Source organism: Vanacampus margaritifer, chromosome 11 (genome assembly GCF_051991255.1).
Source record: "Vanacampus margaritifer isolate UIUO_Vmar chromosome 11, RoL_Vmar_1.0, whole genome shotgun sequence".
NCBI classification, from domain to species: domain Eukaryota; kingdom Metazoa; phylum Chordata; class Actinopteri; order Syngnathiformes; family Syngnathidae; genus Vanacampus; species Vanacampus margaritifer.
This window is the reverse complement of record NC_135442.1, coordinates 3778481-3795393: the sequence shown is the minus strand read 5'-3', so window position 1 is coordinate 3795393 and position 16913 is coordinate 3778481. Positions and strand designations below refer to the sequence as shown.

The window sequence follows — 16913 nt, the reverse complement described above, 5'->3', positions numbered from 1 at the left end:
AAAAAAAAGTTGGACACTCGCTGCATTGTTAACATTCCACAGGTCACGTGACTACACCGACGCGCGTCACAGTGGGACAATGCAAAGATCGTCTGCGCATGTTGTGATGCTCCACTAAAATACCTGTGCACAAACGGAAATGAAAGTGATTCGAGCGTATACATTAGCGTACAGAGTGAGACATCTGATGAACTAACATTTTACTCTTTTCTGTCGCTGCGGTTGAATTTTTATGGACCCTGCATACTCGCGGTTTGGTATTTTCTTTTCTTTCTTTTCATTAAGTTTTTATTTTGTTTCTCTTAAATATTGGAGGTTTATCAGCGTTTTTTGGAGATGCCTGCGAATAGTGGGGGACTGGGGGTCCAATGGTTAACTGTTGTTGGGTTAGAATATTATGGGTGCAACCCGGCAATGTATAATTACAATACAGAAAAAAACATCGCACTATTTCCTTTATTAAAAAATACGGATCTCACGTCACGCACAAAACACTTTTTTTAATCAAAAATTTTCAGCAAATTTCTTATTTTGTAATTAGTATTTTTTTACGCAATCATAAAAATATAAGCATAGACGTGCCATCATTTTGGTTTTGTTGCTATTCTTTATTTATTTGTTGTTTTTTAATGTGAGCCCCCCCCCCCCCCCCCCAACACACAGTTGTGGCATGCTTTCATCAAAAAAGACTAAAAATGTAGTTAATGTACTGTCACTCAGGTACGAAACGCACAAGTGTATAATTTTGCTTGGCTCAGCTCAAAGTAAATTTTAAATTCATTGCAATTGCACATGATATATGACTATGTAGTCTACTTATAAAGCAGGCATTTAAAAATGCAACCATGTACTATCGTTTACGTAAATTTAATAAAAAACGAGCGGACTTGTTCAACTACCCCGTTTCACGTTGCTGTTTTGAATTTGCGGAACAGAGGTGAAAACTTTTAAGTCAACAAGAAGATCTTTATCACTGTTACACAGTGTTTATTACTCAAGTCTACTTGTAAAGGAGGGAAACATACAAGGGAACAGTGCAAACACATGTATGAACATGTAGGATGCATCAGTCAAAATAAAAAAATATATACATATACTGTATATCTTTACAACGTAGATATAAGTGTGTTGAAATCAAAGCATTTATTGAGAAATGCGACAACATAGGAAGTTTAGCATCTACTGTGGCTAGACAAATACTAAAAAAATACACATAAATGTCAGAGAGGTCCAGTGCGCAGCAATTACATGAATAGACGATAAGAAATTAAACTTCTATTAATTTGGTAATTGTAAAACGAAAATTGGTTCGTTACACACATCCAGAAGAAAGTGGTATAAAAAAAAACATAGCAACGTACCCTAAATTCTTCCAATCCACCACTAGATGGCCCTAAAACACCATCTCAAAAACTCGTGTTACTAAAATAAAATAAAAAACTAAGATGAATGGAGGACTGAAAGCCCAACAAATATTGTTTTAGGACGCAGATCAGCTTACAAGTTGACAAAATGATATACAATATTTTCATGTTTAAAGCATCCTGAAGGCACACTGGGCTTTATAAACTACATTAGTCTAGTACAGATCTATCACCAGAGCTGAGATATAATTTACCTGAAAACAGTGTAGTTACATAATGTGCACTAGAACAGGAAAAGGCCGTTTTAAAAGGGAACTAAAGCCCCCCAAATGAAAGCAAGAATACATTTTATGAGCCAGCACTTGTCAAAACACAGTACTTCGAAGAACTAAACATAATAAAATAAACAATGTAAGGGGGAGCCATGCTGGTTGCATGTTGAGAACTACAGTAGCGCGTTACCAATGAACTGTTGGCCTACAGATGTTGCGAGTGATGGATTTAATCATTCTATCATGTGTACATGACTGAGCTGGAAAATGTGCAGCTGTCCAGCGAAGACTTTTAAGCTTTGTACACCAACTTCTTGATTTGAAATAGAAATAGATTTAAGTTATACAGTTACTATATTCAGCATGTTGCTGAATATAGTAACTGTATAACTTAAAGTGGGCATATATTGGGTGATAAACATCACTCAAACGAATTCTCACAAAAAATGGCAATCCCCACGTGATATTTAAAACATATTTTTCAGAATACTTTGTAGATTTAGGTAACCAGCAGCTGACATCTTGGGTTTAGTTCCCCTTTAAATGCCTCGTGATCAGATCATTATGACTCAAGTGCCCCCCCCAAAAAAAGCTTCTTGTACCACTTTGCTACATTAGAGATGCTATCGTGTTTGCAAGTGTTGTATAACTTCTCTGTCTACTGAAAACTGTTGCAAGCATCACCCTATTTTTTTCATTGGTCGTGAGAATGTAAACAGGAAGTTTTGTTGTACTTACTGGCAAGGGAACCAGAAGACACGTTTGGTAAGACAAATCAGTTTTGTCAACATTTTGGATCGGGTCAAGGTCAGATGGGTTGCTTGCCACAACCGAACTCCACCAAGACCACGTTGGATTTGTTCCACACCAGAACCAGATTCAAAAGAATGATGCCGAGGTGGGCCACGATACAAAAGTTGTTTAAGGCACAAGAGACTTGTACGATCACGGTGAACGGACCCCCCAGTCTCTCTCATGTGACTACACAGCCTGAATATTACTTTCATTGCAGCTGGCGATCTCAAACCATGTCTTGTTGGTGGCCAGGGAAGTGGTGATGACCAATCCCAGAATGCTCGAACCACACCACTAAAGAGAAGCTTGCACAGAAATCTGTAAACTGGTTACAACACTCTAAAAAATGTTGGGTCAAAACTAAGCCAAATTGGGTCAAGAATGGACCGACCCAACTTTTTGAGCTAAACCAAAAAAGTTGGGTCAAATGAATAACCGACAAAACAACCCAAAGATTGGTTATTATTAAAAATGGGTTATTAATTTAATTGAGAAAGTTGGTTAAATTATTAACCCACAAATCAACCCAGTTTGTTGGGGTTGCTTTGTGGGTTCTTAATTTGACAACATTTGGGGGTTAAATAACCCAACTGAATTGGGTCAAAAATGAACCGACCCAACTATTTGAGTTGGGTCAAATTAAATTAATAACCTACAAAGTGACCAATTTTTTTTAAGGCCATGTGTGGGTTATTCATTTCACACAATTTTTTGGGTTAATTCAATAACCCAATTGAATTGCGTCAAAAATGATCCAAACCAACTTTTGGAGCCATTTAACCCAAAAGGTTGGGTTAAATTTAATTAATAACCCACAAAGCAAACCATTTTGGTGGGGTTGTTTGTGGGTTATTTATTTGACCCAACTTTTTGGGTTAATTGAATAACCCAAAAAAGTTGTGTCCTTTTTGACCCAACTTGGGTTATTTTTGACCCAACTGTTTTTAGAGTGAAGGGATGTACAAATTCCCAAACCAACACTCCCAGATTGTCTTGACGGTGACGAATGATCACGAAAGCCAAGCTCGGAAAGGGCCATGTCCACATCCCGGCTGGTCAGAATTTCACCCAGGAAAAGCTTGAACACTCTACTACTCTACTAACTACAATTCGATTACATCACCCAGGGTGAAAGCTTCCATTCCGAGAAAACAAATTCAATTCCAATGGATGCCTAACAAAGTTTCAATAAAGAAACTCAAGGAAACACGGAACAGGGTCACTCCAGAGGAGCAGCAGAGATACACAAGTTGTTTAAGGCACAAGCTACTTGCACAATCTTGTCAAAAGTCGAGAGGTTGGAGGTGCGCTCTGCAGCCGTGGTGAACGGCCTCTCCACAGGGCCGGTGAGCATGGCATACCGCCGCCTCACCATGGACACCACCCTCTCCACATGAGCCTGCACACCGATTGTGTCGGGCGGCGAGCCCGCCGTCAGACTCTGGTCATGTTGAAAGCAATCGGTGATGCCGAAGCGGGCCCCGCGAGCGGCCACGGCATCGGTGATGTCCAGATCCCGGTTGGCTAAAACTACGTCGCCCGGGAGCAGCTTGCACAGAAATCCCGAACTCTCGGCCAAATTCCGAGGGCTGAAGTCCCCCAGGACACCCTTGGAGATGAAGGTGACCACGCCCTGTGGGGCCACACCAATCAGATAGTTCAGGACATTGCCAGCTACCGCCGCATCCTGCTCGTTGCCCCGGGCGACCGGGCCCTCGCAAGGTACGGTGAAGCAGTCCACAATGACGGCACAGTCCGGGCAAGAGGAGCGCAGGGCTGCGGGGAGGTTCTTCCGCAGCTCGGCTCGCGACGGCCAGAAGACGGCGGTGGGCACCAGGGTGGAGGACATGATGGTGACCACGTGATGCACAGTCCGGACCACCGTGCCCACTTTGACGCCAAAGCGGTAAGCCAGGTCCTGGTTGCGCAGGTCCAGGCGCAGACGCATGAGCGTGAGTAGAAGCTGCTGGAACTTGGACAGCTTGGCATTCCTGATGGTGTCCATGTGTGGTGCCAGCAGCAGCATGACCGTCTCCAGTACAAAGAAGTTGGGCAGGCCCGTGTAGAACTTGACCTTCTCTGCATCGTTCCTGAGGGAGTTCTCTGATAGGGACATCTTCTCCACGGACTCACGCAACGCTCGATTCTCACGCCTGAGTGCTTTGAGGACGTCGTCAAAGTTGACGGAAGTTTGTGCAAGCGTTTCATCATTGCCGTCACTCAGAGACTCATCATCATCATCATCATCATCATCGTCGTCATCTTCATCATCATCTGTAAACGACGACGCGCTCCCCTCAACGCTGGACTCAATCTGACCTGGCACTTCCGGTCCGGACCCACCCTGGCACTGCAGGAAGAGCAGGGCATTAGCAGCCTCCACGCGGGCTTCCTGCTTGTCCGGGACCTCAGGTGGACTTGGCTCCTTCATCTCAGGGGAAAGGGGCGTGAACACAGACGGAACATAGTCCGGGGAACGAGGGTTCTTTACTTGCTTACCTGCATCAGAACAGAACAGATACAGGACAAATTTGGATACAGTATTGTCAGAAAAAAATGTTGCAATGCAGGGTTATAATATTTTGGGATTTTTTGTTTTAGGTATACTATAATAAAACAATGAATGAATAAAAGACAGTAATGGCAGTAACTGAGCGTGCCTTTCTTGTGTCACGTGACCAAAGGCCACACTGCAATTGTATTACTGTACTTAGACACGTATTTCGATACTGGGAAAAGTAGCCCACTTAACATCGTATTTACTTAGAAAAGTGTATTTTGATGACATTTGAAACCACTGTAAAAATTAAATACACGCATGTATTCAGCATACACGTTAATAAAAGGCAATATGTGGCAAAAATATTACTAAAACAAACCAACAAACCAATAGAGAGGTCACATTTTAAGTAGACTAGTAGAGTATTACCGGAGATGAAGTGAGTGCTGCACAACCGGCTGCCGTCGTTGGGCGCCCAGCCCTGACGGTTGACGGCCGCGATCCACCGCTGCTTCCTTTCGGGGTCCCGCGGGAAGCGGTAGAAGGAGAGGCCGGTGCCGGGCGTCCTGCGGTTCCTACAGCCGGCCGCCACACACGTATGAACCATAGCCTATTCACCGGAGGAGAGCGTGGAACTCGGCTAGCCTAGCCTAGCCTAGCATAGCGCGCTAGCTGCTGCTGGTAGTGGGTGTATTTGACTCCCAAAATGGTGGCCAGCCAATGAGTGAGGAAGGGGAGGAGCGACGTGACTCCCGACGCCATGACGTCAAACAACGAAATGCTTTCACATTTTAATTTTTGTAATGTTTGTGATTTTAAGACCCCTGGCATTCTTATGTTGTTTTATTATTTCTCTCCTCTGTTGTTCTGTATGTAGTTTAATATTTGTTTACGTATAAGGGCAAACGAAGTTAAGAGAGCCCCCTTTCCAAAAACAAACACTGAGCACCCCCCCTCCCTTCAAGCATTTTGACCTTTTTCAATTTCTTCGAATCAATACTCTAAATGACAATATTTGTTTGGAATTTGAGACTTATTGTTGTCAGTTCACAGAATAATATCTTCAAAAGACAAGGTGTATCAAATGTACATCGTGCATTACATTATTTTTTTTAAATTACATTTTTAATACATTTGTGTTTACACTCAAGGTTGTAAAAGGTCACAATGTGCCCTACTAGGCATCTTCATTATATTTAACAAAAACAATTAGGTTTTATTGTGGCAGCAATTCACAGAAATTCAGTCAATTAATTGATTTTATCAAATGATTAGAGTTGTAATTAAAAATTTTAATAGATTTTTTTTTTTTGCAGCTAAATTCAGAGCATTCCAACTGACATTAATTTTGGCTGTAATTAGAGTTAATCTGATGCCAAGACCACGACTATATGTTCTGCGTTTCAGATCATCCACAGCAGCAATAGCTTTGCCGTAAACAAATTACCGGTCATGTGATGGTGGGAGTGATGTCAGCATGATGATGTTAGGGCAACGCTAATGTTCCATGTCATAAAGTCTTTGGTCAACGTACGTAAAACTTTTTTCGGAGTCACGGCGACTGAACTGCGGTCATCTAAGGCTAGATGAAGCAAATCATAAAGGTTGACGTTGCGTCATCGAAGGAGACGCTTGGTGTCATAAAGGTCTAAGTTTAAATTGCGGGGGCTGCCTGTTTTAGAAACACAAACTTAACGTTGAGGTCGGTGTCAGCAGATAGAAATTGAAATTGCATGTCAGAATCAGATTTTTTATTTTTTTACTCTACGAGTATAAGGAACTTAGAGAGATAGGGCAATGGATTCAAACTCCAACCCATTTTTTTCTGACGCCACCGACTTTACAAACATGCTCCTCTCCGGGCTCCTAGACGGGCTGAACTTGGGTGAAGAGGGGCCGTCCAGAACCTTGGACAGCGTAGAAAGACCTCTCACTAAGGAGTCTTTACAACGGGACCTGATGTCGGGAGCCTCGAGGAATGGGAGCTGCTCCGACCCGGGCAGCCCCAGCACGATGTGTTCCGACGATGATGACATACAAGCTGCCATCAGAGCCAATTGGAGCCCAGCCAGTCAAGAACTGTGCCAAGAGGAGGATGGCGGTGTTGTACTGGAGAGGCTGGTGTCAAACTACTCCAAATTATCATCTGAGGAGCACAGCGAAAGAATATCTGCACGCATTGCTTCACGCAGGGAGTCCACTCTGAAGCCCTCGGCGGAAGCGGGCGGTGGTTCTCCATCGTCCTCCCCCAACTCTATCCAATTGAATCAAGACATCCAGGAGGCGATAAAAAAGGCCTCCATCACCATCTACCAAGGCCTAGTCCGTCACGTGGACTGCTTCAGCGATTCCGTGCTTAAGGACGGTAGTATTGTTTTGTGCATCGATCCCACTCGAAAACCCTTGCAGAATGATTTGAGTGTCAAAGCGTCTGTGGACACCTCATTGTGCAGTGACGCTGAGGGTGCTGCTGTAACACCGACCCTGAAGTCCCCTAGCGGAAATGTTGAGCTTGCGGTAGTTGAAAATGAACAAGAGGGAGATGCAGATCCAAAATCCTTAAATCCCACCCCACAGGGCCAGCGACCTGGAGATATAGAACCAGAATTAGGCTCCTCGCCTTGCGAGGAGTTGGGTTTTGATTTACACCAGAATTTAAGCCCAGAACTTAAGTCTAGTTCTGATTTGTGCAAGTACTCAAGCCCAGAACCTGAGTCTTGCTTTGATATGCGCAAGAAGTCAAGCCCAGAACTCGAGTCTTGCTTTGATATGCGCAAGAAGTCAAGCCCAGAACTCGAGTCTTGCTTTGATATGCGCAAGAAGTCAAGCCCAGAACTCGAGTCTTGCTTTGATATGCGCAAGAAGTCAAGCCCAGAACTCGAGTCTTGCTTTGATATGCGCAAGAAGTCAAGCCCAGAACGCGAGTCTTGCTTTGATATGCGCAAGAAGTCAAGCCCAGAACTCGAGTCTTGCTTTGGTATGCGCAAAAAGTCAAGCCCAGAACTCGAGTCTTGCTTTGATATGCGCAAGAAGTCAAGCCCAGAACTCAAGTCTGGTTTTGATATGCCAAAGGATTCCATCCAGGAACCTGAGTTGGGTTTTGATTTGCATAAGGATTTCACCCCAGAACCCTCTGAACAGAACACATGCCTTCAGACGTTCTCCCCCACTTCACCGTGCCTGGGTGAGAATATCGATAGTGAGGATGCTACCGGAGAAAAAGACAAAGACGAGGCGTCGAATTTGCCGAGCCTATCCCCGTTGGAACAGAATGCAGATGAGACGGCGGATGCTGTCGAGGCGTTCTATCTTCAGGATGAGGAAGAAGCCGACGAGGAAATGGCCAACAAATCCTTTAGCCCATCACCGCCGGAAAAGGAAGATGCGGAAGTGACGGACGTCTTGACACCTACGTGTGGAGCCTTAGACCAGGAGCGAGATGATGTGGCGCAAGATGAAGACGATATAGCACAAGATGACAAAGCATTAAAGTCCTTGAGCCCATCAAAAGAAGAGGAGCACGGCACAGATGAGACGGCAGTTGCGATCTCTGCTGGCCAGGTCATGGATCTCATGGAAGATGAGGTGGAACCAAAAGAAGAACAGGTGCCCACATCCTTAAGCATTTCACCTAGAGAGGAGCGGCTTGAAGAGGTGATACCGGTCTTCTCCCCTCATCAAGAGTTGGGTCAGGTGGAAGACATTGAACAAGAGAAGGAAACTGTTTCCAAATCTTTGAGTTCTTCACCAGCAAAGGAACACAGAGAGGATGACACACTAGACTTAACGGCCACTTGTGAGGGGTTAGCGCTTGAAGAAATTGAAAAACAGGATAGCATCATAGCGGCCAAGTCCTTGAGCCCACTGTCATCAGAACCTCAACAGGAACATGAAGCAGCCATGACACCTGCACTGATTTCTCCTTGTAGGGATGACTTGATTGAAGATCAAAATGATGTTGAATTTAAATCCTTAGGTTCATCACCACGAGAACACAGCGTAGAACAAATTCTTGAAGCACCTGGGAGCACTGTCAAAACCTCTAATGAGGATGACCTCCAGGCTACCGTAACACCAGACAAGACCTCTCCCGATCTGGACCGTGTGGAGGATGGTCATGTGACAGAAGAAGAAATACCGAAGAGCCCAACAACTCAAGAGGAATCTAGCAGAGTCTCGTCTTTGAGTTCATTAGAGGAAATGGTTATGCACAAAGATTCGGGAGACGAGACGCAGCAAAAAAAGGCCCCGCTTATCCTAGAGGAGTACTTCAATGATGCCATGAAGAAATTCTCCAACACTCTACTAGATGCTTTGATTAATCATCTTGAGAGCTACAAAGACCCCAAAATGGACATGCCCTTGCCAGTCACAGGAAAAGGCGAGAAAGCAAAGTTTGGCTGGAGCCAGGAAGTGAGTGAGACAGAGAACACAAAACAAGCCGGCGAAAAGTCACCAACGCAGCCTCCAAGCTCAGGATCCACGGAGGCGGACAGTCCCTGTGAGACATTTCCTGCCGATGTGGGAGGAGCTAATATCAGTGAAACTTAAAATCTAGCCAACTCTGGTTGAATCAGAAAAGGGGCTCGCGGGATGAGCCAGATGATCATGACATGTACTGGTTTTCCTCAATTTTTGGGGAAACCTGATCAATGATCGTCTCAAATACACACACACACAACGGCTTATGATGTTTGCTATTTCCACTATTTTGAATCAAACAAACGCTTCATAAGGGTTCTAGTATGCACTGCTGTCGGGATGTGCATACTAATTGCTCATTATGTTCTTATTCTGTTCCCAGGCCAATTTGACCAGAGTACATAAATGGAAGAGGGGGGGGGGATAATAAAGTAATCCATTTACAGTTTACTATTCACAAATTCACCTAATATTGTTTTTCTTTTTCTATGTAAAGCTGTTCACTGAAAAATCTTTTGAGCGCTTTCTATAAGGTAATGCATTAATTCGTATCAAAAAAGAATGTTGGAAGTGACATCTTGTGGCGGCCGTGGCTCAGGGTGTAGAGACAGTCGTTCAGCAACCAGAAGGTCGGCTGTTCGATCCCCGCTCTCCCCAAGTCATGTGTCGTTGTGTCCTTGGGCAAGGCACTTCACACACATTGCCTCCAGTGCTACTCACACTGGTGTATGGAAGATGCGAATGTCTGGTGGTGGTACTTAAGTAGCTTACCGCCACCACAGTATTAATGTGTGAGTGCATGAATAACGTATCCATTCCACTGTAAAGCGTCTGAGTGTCTAAGAAAGCGCTATATAAATCTGATGCATTATTATCTTTCCAGACAAGATTTTGTTACGGAATTAAATTTAGTCTAGGTTGTTAGTGGAATTTAAAGTTGTACAATTTTTTTTCTTTTTTTTTTTTACAAATTCAAATCTGTAAAATTATGAGGAATGTTGTAAGATGAATTTTAAATTATATTAAACTGTTTTGGGATCATAGTAAATATACAGTTCCAACTGTTGATGAACATTTGCAATAATAAAAAAAAAGGGCCGGGTGGTAGTGGGGGGCAGTTAAATGTACTCACCGGGGTCGAAGTTAAGCAGAGCTGCAGTGGTAGCACCAGATGAGCGGCACAAAGTTGATTGCTCGGTGAAGTTGCCCCGACTCTGCTTCCGTCATACTACGCAGTAGAGGAGGGCTGAGGTGAACCGTGTCTAAGTTGCATGACCTCGGTCCACCTCCCCCGTAACGTGCTATAATTCTCGATCTTCTGCGTACTTTGACAAATGCATGTCATTAAGACACCTTGGATTTTTTCAAATTCCAGTTAAAAGTGCATAAGCATCCAATTTTCTAAATTGGAACCAAAAGTGGCAAGTGGAGAACAATATACATAGATATTGTAGGTAGGTACATTTTATTATTCACACAAATAAACTAACGTGCAAATGATGCTGATCTTGTGGATTAAAAGTTGCTATCTTGCATGTGTATTATGTCACTAATGGCCATAAAACCACACTCAGCTGCACAAGTTGAGCTTGTAGATGGCGTCACGCCGTGATCCTTCCACATGCTCCAGCCGCCTCAGCTCGTTCAAGCACAGCATGTACACGGGCGTCTTGATCCCCACGTCCATCATGTTCTTCAGCTCCTCCGTCTCTAACTCCCGCATGCCCCTCTCTAGAAGGTCACGTTTAATCAGCCACGGATTTTTTTTTATTTTTTTAAATAGATACATTTTTGAGTCCTTTTTTGAAAAGCTATTGCATAAATCAAAAAAATATATTTGACAAATTACATCACTGTAGTGCATTGTTTGTAGGTTTTTTTGTGGTGGGTGGGGGTAGTCAGGGTCAACCCATTTTGCAATAACTAACAAAACAAAATGTGGGAAAAAGTGGAATGCTGTAAACATTTTCTGTATACACTATACTGTGAAGGTAAACTGACCTGGACACTGGTCCAAGTACTGGTTGATGTTGTGGACTGCCTGGTTGAGGTTGTTCAACGTAATCTGCTTCATAAACGCTGGTAAGCTGTCAAACTCCTGCTTGGACACAGCACTCATGCATCTATGAACACAAAGATGTACACTGCCCATCATCATAAGAGTTAAAGCAGAAAGATGAGCAAGTATTAAAGATCAGTCATCACAGAAGTCAAACGAGAAATGCGGTTGATCATCACATAAAAAGGGAAAATGAGAGAATATTGTATTTGGCCATCATCACTCAAATAGCAACAAAAACGAGCAAATGTAACAATCGTGGAAAGAAGAAAATAGCGCAACTGTTTATTCTCAGAAATAAAAGTTAGAAAACGTCCACGAGAAAATTTGAAAATGACACATTATCCATCATAACAGACAAAAGAACTAAGTCATAATTGTCCATTGTTAAAGAAAATTGAGAAAACACAAATGGCCGCCGTCATTGAAATAACACTGAAAAGAAACTGTCATTACTAGGTCAAACCCCACCCCCCCAAAAACGAGATGTCATGACTGTTTATCACCAGAAAACCAAAACAAGAAAATATACCGGTAACTTGCAGTACATCATCACAGAAAAAAAGAGACTTACCCGTCCATCCAAGAAATTTAACTATCACAAAAATTTAACAGAAAAACGAGAGAACAAATGGCCACTTCTCCTTTTTCAGTTTAATTTATAAACTACTATACTAGGTAAGTCATGACTGTCCAATCCATCATCACTCATCATGATCATTACAATTAAACAAAAAAAAAAAAATGTCATGCTCTTAATGACAGGTAGTTCTTTAACACTTGACAGTACCTGCTTTTGTGTTCTGCTCTTTTTGCCGGCTTCTGAGACTGCATCACAAGCTACAAAAACAAAACCCACACTTGAACAAGGCAAGATGCAATAATACCTGATTATAACAATAATATATATATATTTTTTTAATTGGTCAGATGACGGCGTACTTTGCAGATGTCTTGTGTGATGGCGCTGAGATCGGGCATCTCGGGAGTGCTGATCTCAAAGAGCTCTCGCTTGACTCGAGGGGGGCTTAGATGGAAGTCCTGCGTGGATCCGTCCGAGTCCACGCTCCCCTGCGGAAGGAAAGACACAAACGATTATGGCTGGAAGATTTATCGATTTCATCTGATGCACACTGCCTGAACTAAAAACATGATTGCAAACACAGTGGAATTATTTTACAAAAATCACTCTGACTTTTTTGCTATACTTATCAACTCGACCACAGGCAGCTGCTGCCATTTTGCCCGGTAAGTGGTAACTGAAAGCACCGTTCACCTGCACACCCGGGATACGCAATTCCGGCACATTGTATTCCCATGCGTTTTGATCACAGGCGGAACTGTCGATTGGTGTCTTGAGAAACGGTATGGAGTGGCTGTCCGTGCGTTCCGCAACCTTGGGCTTATGCTGCAAAACAAGTGAACCTGAAGTGAACGGCATTAGCGTGTCGGCACTGCGATTGAGTCGTCGACTCGTCGTACCTTTTTGCTGCTGAGTAGTCGTTTTAAGGAGGGAGTTTTTAAGTCAGGCGTCTTGGGGGTGTCGGGCAGCTGGTTGGCGCCGCTCGGAGATTGGGCGTCACCCTCTGCCACAGGTGGTGGCGAACAATGGCCGTTTGTTTTTATCTTGAACCCCGGAGTGCAGAACACAGGCGGCTCAGGAGATTTCAAAATGTCTACCAATGACAGACATGAAGGTGTAATTCTTGAAAAATAGTCTGTACTGGTAAATATGTTTTGCCAAAGTAACATCATCAAGCAGTAATGGAATGTAAATGAAATGACGTTGACTAATGATTGGAAAGAAAGGAGGCATTCCTTCAATAATTATCAGAAAAATACCAAATTTCCTTCTCAGAATTTACGACTTCTTCCTCAAAAATAGGACTTTTTTTCCCCTCAAGTATGTGTTTTTATACACTTAAATATGACTTTTTTCACATAAATATTGTGCTTTTTTTCTAAAATAAAATTCAATAGGTTGCCTCCGAAATAAGACTTTTTACTTAATACTATACAACCATTTCCCTGAATACTGGTATTTACAATGCAACCCAATTTTATGAAGTTACGGGACTTTTTTTTTTATTACTGAAAATACACCTTTTTTTCCTCCAAAATATGTTTTTTTCTTTTAATTGCTAGCTTTCTCAAAAAAAATAAAAAAATACTAATACATCTGGAGAACACACTCTTTCTTGAAAAAGTTTTTCCTGAAAATACAGGACTTCTTCATTTAAACTATAGCAAAAAAATTTTTTTTAATCAGAAATATGCTACTTTTTCCTAATGAAAACATCTTTCTCTACAAAAATAGGAATTGTCTTAAAAAAAACTAATTGAATCTACTTTTTTTTAATTTATATAAACGTACAACATTTCTAAAACTCCAAAAAATGCCCATTTCTGAAATATGATGCTGTTTTTGCATCTTAAGATATACTTTGTGACTGACATTGTTAACATTTGCTTACCTTCTTTTTGCGGACTTTCACTCAAAATTGGGTCTGGCGGCTTCAGGAGGTCCTGTGCTGGCCTGCAGAGGAGCAAGTAAAAAAAAACAAAATGTTGAAAAAGATATGGAAAGCAGAGGTGGGCACTTTCCTCTCTTCATCGGCTCAATCATTGATGCCCACATTTTTGACGACTGCTTTATGACGTGAAGCCTCGAAAAAATACAAGGACTGTACGTGTAATTTTTAAAGCAACACTAAAGAACTTTCAGTTTACGTTGATTATGGGGGCGACATATGGACAAAAGCGATATTGTTATATCTGAAGGAAGACCACATTTCCTATTAGGACAAGCGCTTTGCATCATTTTTTTAGCTCATGCCAGCGAGTGAAATCTGGGCCAATGTTGATCCTTGACTGTCCTTTCACCCGGGATAACTTTTGACGTATGCCATAAAGCAGTCAGCATATTTGTAGTTTTTTTCTGTGGCAGTGTTCCTACCATCCTCCTCAAAGTTGCTTAGTGCCAGTAAAAATCCTACAGAGCCCCTCAGGCCATGGCAAAGGTACCATTCAACTAGTTTTAGGTCGATGTTTCATCAGAAGAGTTATGAAAATATTTTATTAAGGTTGAAAAGTTCCTTAGTGCTACTTTAAAGGTTTCGCCTCATAAATCATTCGCCGAAAATGTGAGCAATTCGTCAGCGTTGGGGCCGACAGAGAGACAGAAGTGCCCACCTCTGGAGGAGAGATGTGATTTTTTCCTCTTTGTACCTTATGTCAGCATTCTTCCTGAAGAGATCCATGGTGAATTCGGTGTAGAGGCTCATGGTGTCCTCAGAGAGGCCAAAGTCTATCATTTGTGGTGTGTGTACCTCATCCTCGTCCATGCGCAGCGCGCACTTGGGCGTGGGTGGAAGTGGCGTGGGCACGTCCAAGCGCGGGAGGCTCAGCTTGGGCATGGCAGGCGGCTGGCGGTACGCTGAAATGTTCCGGCGGAGATACAGTTCACACAGGCCGAAGTCGGACAACTTGGGGGTGTGCATGGGCACGGCGCAGTTGGAAGGTGCTGTTGCCTGAGGTGGCGTTGGCAGCTTGCAGCATTCCACTGCCACTTCCTCCTCCTCCTCCTCCTCCTCCTCCTCATCATCATCATCATCATCATCATCATGGCCTTTTCCAGATACGTTTTCAGCCGACTCTTTGTCCTCCAATGTCCCACTTTTGGCTACATGTAGTGTGCAAACATAAATAGCTCAAGCACCGGTAAGTCTCATTTAACTTGACCTTAACCTTTTTTTGTGGATTTTCCGCATTTTTGCCCCCATACAATATTTGGTTGAACTTCAAATTGCTTCAACTTTTCCAGTTTAACTTATTGTCACACTTTTGAAAAAGTTAAGAATCCCAAAGTGACCAAAAACATGCCCTAATCAATTGTGATATGATGGCTCCAGTAAGACCCTGTCACTATTTATTTGTATTTCTACTTCAAGAAATAAATATCAATTTCATATTGGATTTCTTTGTATATTTGGTCACTATTACTTACCGTGAGGGGCACGTGCGTCTGTGGGAGCTTGGTATCCGTAATTTTCAAAGTGGTCCGTGAGTGTGCACACGTCGTGGGCAACCTTGGTCTGCAGGGCCCTGCAGGCCTGGATGAAGGTGTCCACCTCTGTCTTGTGTGTTTTCTGCTGACTCAGCTTGTCCTGCAGCTCACCCTGCAAACCACACACTCTTCTCACTCCTTTGTGTCATGTAAAAGACTGTAAGGATATGTATCTATATCTATGAATTACCAGTACATCTGTTCCACACAACCAATGTCTAGGTGACATAACCGTGAGAAAACGATTATAATTCCTAAACACTGGCATATTTTAAAGCATTTATTGTAAATGGTTTGGTCTCATCTAGTGCAATTCAGATAACTATTAATTCACAAACAAATTAGCTTTTTTTTCTTTTAGTGTACTTTTTTTTTTAAATTAAAATTAAATACAGACACTAATTTTAATGCCGATACTTCAAAACGTGATTTTTCTTTCAAATATATATATTTCATTTAAACTAATCACGTGACGAAGAATGTCGAGTAAGAAACGAGTCTTATTCGGAAGGGACTTTTTTTTCGCTTCTGATTGGCTAATATGGCTTTGGGAGTGACAGCGTCCCCTGCTGCTGTCGGAGCTTTTCACAGTTTTTTTTTTTAACTCCAGAATGGTAGAAACTTGTTAAGTAACACCTTCAAATATATTTTAACTACTACTGTGATGACGAATGTAAGGCAAGAAAACATCTGATCAAAAAAGGAAGACATTTTGTGGAGCACTTTTGTCTTGTTTTGGTCCTCACCTTGAGGCCCAACACGTCGCAGTTGAAATCGTGATATGCTCGCATGGCTTTCGCTGTCGCATCTGGGGGGAATTGAAAAAAGGTCATATATCGATCTTTTTGTCTTACTTGTGTCAAATGTCGTTTTCCAACTGACTGACTGACCGCTGTCGTGCCGATTTTCGATGGTTTGCTGGAGCCCGGCCGTCTCCGTTTCCAGCGTCCCGCACAACTTCTTCAACTTGGCGAAAAATTCCAACTTGGGGTCCATTTTCAAAGCGGCAACGGCCATATAAATGCGAGGCAAAGCACTCCAAACGCTGATTACTGGCGTTGGGAAAACGGATGTTTTGCGTTTGGCGCCTCTGTTTCCAACCCGGAAGTGTTGCTTCTTCTTCGTTGCTGTATTTGCGTTAGCGCCCCCTATCGATCGTGTGACGTCCCTACACGTACTAAATGTCGTGCTGGAGCCAATGTTGATCATGTGAATAAATAATAATTGTGGTGGATGTTTTTTTTGTTTTGTTTTTGTTTGCTGGGTAGGACATTCCCCTGTGAATCTCTTTGTGTAGTCTGTTGTGTCATTAAGATTTAATTGGTTTTCTAACTTTCCATATAACAACAAAACCATCCATCTATTAAAAGTAAACAAGTGCGCAATACTACAGCACCTTAAATTGCGCACAGTGTCCAGACTGTGTTTGTACTTC

General features: G+C 42.6%; 2 protein-coding genes across 3 annotated transcripts; both read right to left on the bottom strand.

Annotated features, from left to right (window-relative positions):
- Nucleotides 1–2001: 2001 nt before the first annotated feature.
- LOC144060999 (uncharacterized) lies at nt 2002–10660 on the bottom strand. Of its 2 annotated transcripts, XM_077580998.1 has the most exons (3): nt 10486–10660; nt 5361–5506; nt 2002–4862 (listed from the first exon to the last, which is right to left on the bottom strand). In XM_077580998.1, the coding sequence occupies exon 3, from the start codon at nt 4860–4862 to the stop codon at nt 3651–3653; it is 1212 nt and encodes a 403-aa protein (XP_077437124.1). In that variant the 5' UTR covers nt 5361–5506; nt 10486–10660; the 3' UTR covers nt 2002–3650. The 2 variants fall into 2 exon arrangements, with proteins under 2 accessions (XP_077437124.1, XP_077437123.1); XM_077580997.1 differs by lacking the exon at nt 10486–10660 and having other exon boundaries at nt 2002–4930; nt 5361–5808.
- Nucleotides 10661–10799: 139 nt separating this feature from the next.
- Nucleotides 10800–16640, bottom strand: ska3 (spindle and kinetochore associated complex subunit 3). Its single transcript, XM_077580996.1, has 11 exons — nt 16369–16640; nt 16225–16286; nt 15419–15590; nt 14641–15094; nt 13887–13948; nt 12895–13088; nt 12689–12820; nt 12355–12483; nt 12203–12252; nt 11355–11476; nt 10800–11084 (listed from the first exon to the last, which is right to left on the bottom strand). The coding sequence occupies exons 1-11, from the start codon at nt 16493–16495 to the stop codon at nt 10924–10926; spliced, it is 1665 nt and encodes a 554-aa protein (XP_077437122.1). The 5' UTR covers nt 16496–16640; the 3' UTR covers nt 10800–10923.
- Nucleotides 16641–16913: the final 273 nt, after the last annotated feature.

Bases quoted from the DNA above. Each gene is read 5' to 3' on its own strand.
- ska3 (XM_077580996.1), bottom strand. From the start codon at position 16,495: ATGGCCGTTGCCGCTTTGAAAATGGACCCCAAGTTGGAATTTTTCGCC. The intron at 11,477-12,202 runs GTACTGTCAAGT...TTGTGTTCATAG, and splicing joins AGAGCAGAACACAAAAGCAG to ATGCATGAGTGCTGTGTCCA. The intron at 11,085-11,354 runs GTCAGTTTACCT...GTGACCTTCTAG, and splicing joins GTACTTGGACCAGTGTCCAG to AGAGGGGCATGCGGGAGTTA.
- LOC144060999 (XM_077580997.1), bottom strand. From the start codon at position 5,538: ATGGTTCATACGTGTGTGGCGGCCGGCTGTAGGAACCGCAGGACGCCC. The intron at 4,931-5,360 runs GTAATACTCTAC...GTTCTGATGCAG, and splicing joins CAGCACTCACTTCATCTCCG to GTAAGCAAGTAAAGAACCCT.